This window comes from Vulpes vulpes, chromosome 14, assembly GCF_048418805.1.
Source record: "Vulpes vulpes isolate BD-2025 chromosome 14, VulVul3, whole genome shotgun sequence".
Taxonomy (NCBI): Eukaryota; Metazoa; Chordata; class Mammalia; order Carnivora; family Canidae; genus Vulpes; species Vulpes vulpes.
In genome coordinates this window covers 25231590-25239994 of record NC_132793.1, presented here as the reverse complement: position 1 = coordinate 25239994, position 8405 = coordinate 25231590, and the positions used below count along the sequence as shown (strand labels likewise).

The following is an 8405-nucleotide window of genomic DNA, read 5'->3' as shown; positions in this document are numbered from 1 at the left end:
TGTGACCTTGGAGAGGTGATTTCATCTCTTGGACTCTTCATTTCTTGCTCTATACTATGAGGAAAAGCGTGTCTCCTCTCTGAAACTCATTGGCTCCATCTATAAAATTAGTACACATGAGTTCTGCAGCCACCATAGGCCCAAGCTCTGGGGAGACTCTCTCAAAGAAAGACCCCACAGCTGACCCTCTTTGCTTGCTCCCTCACAGGTACCTGACCTAAGATGCTAAAGGTCTCCAGCCTCTTCATTCTCCTCTGTGGGCTGCTTGCCTCATCCTCTGCTCAAGAGGACCTATCCAGAATTGCTTCCCAGATCACCAATGGTGAGACTGTCCTGCCTTGGATAACACCTGGCCTTGTCAAACCCATAGGCCTCTCCCAAAAATCTAGGCCATGAACCAGTGTGGGTTAAGTTCCAATTACCATCATGCCTGGGACACAGTTAACAGATTAATCATTAGCTGCTCTGATCATCATTATATCACCGTGTTTAATCCTGTTTTCCAAGATTCCTGTCTGTCCTGTCTCCTTACCCTTGTCTATCTATTAAAACCTACCATCAAAAGGCCCAGCCCCACCTGAATTGGCCCCTGTTCACCTCTCCTACCACCCCCCAATCATTGGCTCCCTTCCTGCCCCAGTAGCCTCCTCAACACATAGAGCACACCTCAGGACCTTAGCACTCGCTGTTCCCTCTGCCTGGGATACTCTTCTGCTAACTACCAACATGGCTCCCTCCCTTCTTTCAAGTCTCTGCTAAAATGTTGCATTTGCAGAAGACATTCCTTGACATCCCTGTACGAGTTACTTGCCCTCACCCAATACTCTCAATTCCTCACTCTGCCTTTTATTTTTCCGTTATGACAAAAGTAGCTTCAGCGGAATGCATGGTATGGCTGCAGTGGTTAAAATATTGCAAAGTTTTTCTAAACTCCTTGGGAAGTAGCTCCTGCTCAGAGACTCACCAGGTGACCTCTCTCATCACCCCAACCATCCCACCTTCAGCCCCAGGACTTCAGCCTCCTCACCAACCCAAACCTAGTGAGTCAACCCCTGGCACAGCTCAGGAGCCACAGACTAGGCTACAGAGCTATGGTTGATGTCTTTTCTGATTGGCTGGTGCCCATGCCCAGCTGGTTGTTGAATATTTTGAAACCAGCCACTTCACAGCACTTATCTGCACTTGACTCACACGTGTCTCTTTATTCACTACTTTATCATCTCTCTTCCCTCATCCCACCAGAATGCCAGCTCCAGAGAGTGCCGTCTGTTCTCACTGGTGCAGCCTAGCATGGCCCTGGCACATAGTAGGCCTCCACAAATATTTGCCGAATGATTGTGCCTAGAACTTAGCCCAGCATCAAGCTGTCCAGGAAAACTAGGTGAATGAGAAGTAAGCTCCACATGTGGAACATGCTCAGAGGTCAAGGCTGCATCTGAGAATCTTTGGCATCTACATGTCTAATGAGGGTCGGGGGGCGGATATGTTTTTCAGCTTTGACACAAGGACTCCTTGGCATGAACGTTCTTTCCACCCTGCAAACAATTGACTTCCAGGGGTCACTGAAGAATGTCTTCAGTCTTGCAAGAAGCCACCAGAGCATCCTGGGTGGCCTGCTCACCAACAGAGACACCAATTTAATGTGAGTGGTCTCTGATCAGAATCCCCCACGTCCAGACTGTTCTGGTTTGTTGGTTGGTTAGCACCCTCCCGGCATTTTCTTGACTCTAGAGAGGCCCTTTCCTCAACTAACAGCCCTTCCCATTTCAATGGACTTAGACCCACTGGTGGGGAGAAATTTCCACTGGGAGTAGAGGCAGAAGCTAGGGAGGTGCTGAAGACTGGGGTTATGTCTCTGTCTGGGAAGAGAATGCCTACTCACCTCCAGTCTCTTCTCCTCTCTGAGACTCAACTCCTGCGCCTGTTAAATGCAGAACTGTAGCACCTGACCCCATAGGACTACAGTAAATATTAAGTGAAATAATACACGCTACGTGCTTACACAGCTCCTTGTCCTCAGTAAGCTCCTGGTCAGCAGTACCAGTTACAACAATCTCTGTAGTCATGATGTGGCCATAACAAAAATCAATGCCATCTGACCACCAGAGTGTAGAAGACCCAGGTCCCTCTAGGTTCAAAACTGCTGCTGATTCCCACCCCCGTCCCAGCCTGCTCCTCCCCCAGCGCAGCCCATCTTAGCTAATGAAACCACCCATCCAGTCATTCTGACCAAAAATCTTGACATTGTCCAATGCCCCCTCTTCACTTATACCCATGCAGCCTGTCCGCAAACCCTGCCACAATACCTTCAAAACACAGCCAGGCATCTGACCATTTTCACCACCTCCTCTGGTGTGAACCACCATCATCTCTTTCTGACTTATGGTCCCAGGTCGCCTTGCTTCCACAGCAAAGCCCCTTCTTCTCCATTCTGTTTGACTTGTATCCAGAAGCATCTTTCTAAGAAGTAGGCCAGACACTGTAACTCCCTTGCTCAAGCCTTCCAGTGTCTTCTAATTGCTCTTGGAGTCAAACCCAAAGGTCTTATCATTGGCCCACAAGGCCCTCTGCAATCTGGCCCTGATTGCCCTCTCCCCTCCCCCTTGCCCACCTGCCACACTGAACCTGTTGCTCTTCTAGCCTCTGGGCTTATGCACTTTTTCTGTCTTCTGCCTGGCCCTTTCTTCCCCTGGCTATCCTCACCACCTGTACCCTAACTTCATTCATGACTCCACCCCAGGGTCACCTGCTTTGAGAAGCCTTCCTTGACACTCTAAAATATCACTCCTCCCAGGGTCATCCACTTCACCTGATCCTGCTAGGCGATCTCTTCAACCCATCCATCACCTGACACATTCTGTATGTATTCACTTACTGCATTTATTGTTTTATGCATACATACTCTTCCCAATCATGAGCTGTCTATAACTTTCCATCTTCTACTTATTTATTCACTCATTTATTCCAGCCTGCTTGGTGCTGACCAAACAGCTAAATATGGGCATTCTGTGATGCATTAAGGCAAGAGCTTCTTTTTGCTCAGGGCTATATTCCCATATAACAGCTATATAATAAATTACATGATTAATGAGTCAGTAACCATTTTTGCACATTCAGCTTCTGCTCTGCAGGGGACCTGCCTTCGCACAAAGTGGGGTCCACCTATGGCTATAGCCACAACCTTCTCTGTTGTGCTGTTTTTTTCACCCAGAGTACAGATGAAAGACCTTCGACTCCTTCAGGTTTCCCTTGAGAACTCCCCCAACTTCAAGGAGGTCGACTTACGGATACCATTGGCATTTTCCATACAAATAAAGTAAGTAACAGTTGCAAGCCGCTTGTATAGTTCCATTCACTTTCGCACATATGTGTGCGTGAGGGTAGCAGCCATAACTAAGGTGTGTCCGGTATAATCTCAGCAAGTCTCATTGTGTGGTTGGCGCAAAATACACCCACTCTGGAAGTGGGTCACTCCCTATGAGTAGGATTAGAGCATATGGAATACTTGAATGTTTCCAAGCTGGGGTCTCTCTAGGGAAGGTAGAGCAGTTTGAACAAGTTTCCTTTCGCTGCTTTATCCAGAAAGCCCCACCTTCATTTATTTAGACTTCCTGAGCCCACCCAGCTCTGACCCAATACAACTTAAGACAATGACACAGAATCTGCTCTAGACCCCAACACCCCTTGGCACCATTGCCTAGAGAGTGTCCACATAAGTGTTTGTTTTATTTGGTTTGCACGGTGTATATTCAGGGAGAACAGGCATTCTTGAGTTCATCACAACTGTCACCTCTCCCTGTGAAACCAGACCCTTGTCTACCTTATTTATTTCCATCTCAAGCCTGGCCCTAGAGGCAGTGAAGTTTGTGACCTCCAGAAGGGTACTTTCCAAAGTCACAGTTTCTCAATTTTGATAAGATGCTATGCTTAGAATCAACCTTTTCCTTTCTAACTGTCCCTTGAGCCAGAGATAGCAGGTATCCGTTATACAACCTAAACACAGACCTACGTGGCTCAGCCACTGGCAGCATGCCTGACTTGGAGAAAGCCATTCCCATTCTCCTGAATCACTTCTTTAGAAAAATTAGGAAATGGGGCAGCTGAGTGGCTCAGTCAATTAAGCATCTGCCTTAGGTCATGATCTTGGGGTCCTAGGATTGAGCCCCACATCAGGCTCCTTGCTTGGCAGGGAGTCTGCTTGTCCCTCTCCCTCTGCACCTCCCCCCAACTCATGTATGTGCTCCCTCTCTCTCTCTCTCTTCCTCATTCTCTCAAATAAATAAAATCTTTTAAAAAATTTGTTTAGAAAAATCAGGAAATGATCTTCACAGGGTGATTTTGAGGATCCTGTGCAAACACGGGAGAAACTTCATTCTGGAAACAAATGGAAGGAAAGTAAGCTCTGAGGTTCTCTCCCACTAGCCTTAATTCTTCCCTCCTACAGGTTTCCAGCTCTTAATCCCTGCATATTCCATGTATGGACAGATATGAAAGTCCAGCTTTATTTGGAGAAGGATATAGATAGCAGATACCAACTCGCCTTTGGGCATTGCAGGATCGCACCTGACACTGTATGGATCCAATCCGAAAATTTGTAAGTTCTCCATTTTTCTCTCTCTGCATGCAACTGGTTGTGACGTAGCCCCAAGGAGGCTTCACCTGAAAGATGTCACCAGCAAAACAATACCTTCTCCAATGAGTCTTTTGTGCATACGAGGATAGGTGTCTTACAAATAGAACTTCATGTCATTTAAAAATTTTTGTTTATTATGAAAATAACATTTTTACTGACATGAAAAGTGGCTCACTGAATAGTACCCAGGACGAACAAAGCAGGCTCACTCGATTATTGGCTGACATTTAAGTTATTTCTGAATTTTTTGCTATTATAATAATCCTGAACCCTTTGGTGCAGGAAATTATAGATTCCTAAGATTATTGAAAAAGTATAAAAAGTTTTATGACTTTTAAATTTGAAGATACATTATAGTTTTAAGGCATTCCAAATCCCTTACCAAATACCTCACCAATAGAATTAAAGGGAGGTATTTCTGGCTGGCGTTGATTAGTTTCAGCCCATAACCAATCTGGACCAATTATTCCTATTTTTACAACTTTTCTCTTCAGTAGGGATTTTCAGCGAAAATCCCATGGATGCCATTCCCTTGACTACCAGTAGAGAAAGGATTTCAGCATTTGTTTATTGGTCTGTGACACCTCCTCTTCAGAGTTACTGTTTTCAGAGGTTTGCCCTTTTACTAAGTGTTATCTTTTAAATTTATAAATTTATAATCTCTTTTTTACAAAATCTTCTGTAAATTTTTTTTTAATTTAGGCTCATGTCCATGATTAACTGAATCCATAGTCATCACCAACCTATTGCATGCCATGTCTTTTTCATTCATGAATTCTTTATTTTGATTCAAGAAAGATGTGAGTGTGAAGTCCTTTCTGAGCTCTTACAGGCCTGGTAACATCTTCCCGTCCTGTTCCAGATAAGGCATCCTTGACTCACAGCCATTTTCCCCCAAGGGAAATTCTGTCAGTGTGGCTCCATGTCTTTTGACATAGTGAAGAAAACCAGTCTTTCCTTTCAGGGAAATCAGAGTCCTCAGGTTGGAAGTGTCAGATTATCTGATTTATATGTAAAGCAAACATGTTGCCTGAGAATGAGATTTACCCTCACCTGTAGGGATTATGGACTAGGTCAGGAACTTGAAGACACATTCACACTGCTATATCCTGCTTCTTTCTCCTCTACACCTGAAGAATGATATTACACTACTCCTTCCATGAAGGCATGACCATTGATTGGGCTAAGGAGAAAAGTTCTGTTGGAGCATTTGATAATTAGAAGAACAGGAAAGTGTGCCAGAAATAGAATGATCAGGACCTAAAAGGGTGGTAGATGTTGAAAAAGGCATTCCGGAAGAGAGGAACAAAATAGGCAAGGAGAGAGGGGTAATGCAGAGCGATGATGAGGACAGGATGATTTAAATTGAAAGATTAATTTTAGGGAGCCCTCACAGATAGGTTGGAGCAGAAGGTAAGCCTGGGTCATGGAGTGCATGGAAACAGGGAGCAGACTTTAAATAATGTAGGGTCAACTCTAGCACATAAATGATGTAAAGAAAGAAGAGTTTGGGAGAATTTAATCTGTTCTATTTTCATTCTTCATTTAGTGTCACCCCAATGAAAAAAAATATTGTGGAAAACATAGAGAGAATCCTGGGAGACCTGATAATCCATAATTTGGGAGCAAAAGTAAGTATACAAACCCAGACTAGTTCAGTTTTTTATTCTGGGACCCAGAACTTGGTGGACTGCATCTTCTTAATAAACTGGAAGGAAATCTTCCAGGAAGGAGAGTTAGGGAAAGAGGAAGTGGTGTTTAACAAGTTCCCATTCCGCAACCAGCACTGGTGAAGTGCTTTATGGATATTTTCAATTCTTCAAGTCAAAATCAGCATCTGTGTGACTGGAGATAAGTTGATAAGCCTCTCCAAGACTCAGTTTCCTTATCTGTAAAATAAGTATAAGTAATCATAAAATTAACAATACTCATTAAGACACAGGCATTGTGCTAAGGATCTTACATGAATTTTCATATTCTAAATAACAGTATTATCTCCATTTTCCAGATAAAGTTCCAGAGATGACCAATGACTTACCTAAGTCACAGAGCTGCCAAATAGCTCAACTTACATGTGACCCCAGGGCAGTCTGTCCCCCAAACCCCACTACCGGGTTGTTCCCTAGGGTTGGTTGGCTTTGAAGGAAATCTTGCCTTGATTGCCCCCAGAATATTCAGCCTCCATTGGTGGAGCCCCCCTCCTGACTCTTGCATACTTTCTCGTCTTTCAGATGTGTCCCTTCATTAATTCGTGTCTTTATGACCTGAATCCACAAGTGACTAAGGAACTGATTAGTAAGTGCTGGTGGTGAGAAAACAGAGAAACACTCTAGGAGGAAGCTCAGACTCCTCCTTCACCCTTTACATCTCCTCTCCCCTGACACTCCTCCCAGATAAACATTCCCTTCCTCAGGGAGGCAGAATGGTCTCTGCTAATAATGATCCTCATAAACTCAGCTGCCAATGACTGTGAGAGTCCTATGCACTATGCCCAGGGTTAAGCATTCTGCCTGCACTGGCCATTGAACCTCTACCACTAATCAAACACATGTTGGTTTCAATTCCATTCTGGCTCCCAAAATTTAGAGAAGCTGAGATATAAATGGGAGCTTCTTTGGGGGAAAAAAAAAAGCTGCCTGATTCATCCTTTACCCTTCTCCTAGATTGGATGATGTTGCATTTTGAGCAGAGAATTGGCCTGGTTTCAGCCCAAAGACTGCCTCCTTCTAGTAGTCTCTACCTCCAGGCACCTGAAGTTTCCAGGTCCGCCAGAAGCCAAAGCAGGCAGCTGAGGCCCCCAGTGGGAATCTGAAAACTAATAGAATTTCTGGGCTGAAAAGACTTTTCCTTCACTAACAGAAGATTCACTAGTCCTACCCAGCAAGTAGTTTTCTGGCCTCTGCTCACATACCTCCACTGACAGGGAGCTCACTATTATAAAGTAGGAAGTTTGAGGCTATTGATCTGAATTATTCTTTAAACTCCCAAGGTGTAGTTTCCAGGCTCACCCAAAGTAAATGTGAGTGGGGCAGCTTGACCAATGCCTTCACTCTGCTGATAATTGGGCCACCATTCTAGAGAGGTGGACAGGCAAATGGGGACCAGCTGCTGTGATGCCAACTCCCTCCACTGTCTCATTTCAACGTATAGCTCTTAAGTTACTAGCATGGGAGGGAGTGATTGTTCCCAATTTATAGATGAAGAAACCAAGGCCCAGAACTGTCAATGAAGTGATCAGAGATGCCAGTGACTAAGCATTGCCTCCAGCCCCAACCTCATGTCTCCTAGTGGTTGCCTCATTCCCTGAACCTGCTCTGCCCCTATTCAGAGTAGGAGAAAACTCCTTTGGCCTCTCTGATCCTCCTTTACTGCCACTGTCTAAGTTATCTGTTTTGCCTTCTAGGTCTGCTGCTGCAGCAGGGCAAGTACCATGCCACTATTCAAATATCCCCAAAGTAAAGGAACCACGTTTGCACCAATATGGTGAGAGATTAGAGCATATTTCCATTCCTTAATGATGGTACTTAGCCTTTAGGGTCATTATAAATGTTTCATTCATTCATTCATAAAATTTCAATTAAGCTTCTACTATGTGCTAACTGCTAGGATATGGCTATGAACAACACAAGACTCTGCTCTCCTGGAGTTTCTAGCCTAGTTGAGTGCACTGACAAAGAACTAGGAAATAACTGCATAGTCAACTAAATTCCAGCAGATGGTGCATACACCGAAGAAAACAAAGCAGAGACTGAGAATAACAGGTGGAGGCAGG

General features: G+C 44.5%; 1 protein-coding gene across 1 annotated transcript; it reads left to right on the top strand.

Annotated features, from left to right (window-relative positions):
* The first annotated feature begins 222 nt into the window (after positions 1–222).
* On the top strand, positions 223–8092 carry LOC140595289 (putative BPIFA4P protein). The gene is made up of 7 exons (XM_072735190.1): positions 223–322; positions 1495–1642; positions 3212–3316; positions 4445–4594; positions 6183–6264; positions 6865–6928; positions 8037–8092. Exons 1-7 carry the CDS (start codon positions 223–225, stop codon positions 8090–8092), a joined length of 705 nt encoding a protein of 234 aa, XP_072591291.1.
* The last annotated feature ends 313 nt before the right edge of the window (positions 8093–8405 follow it).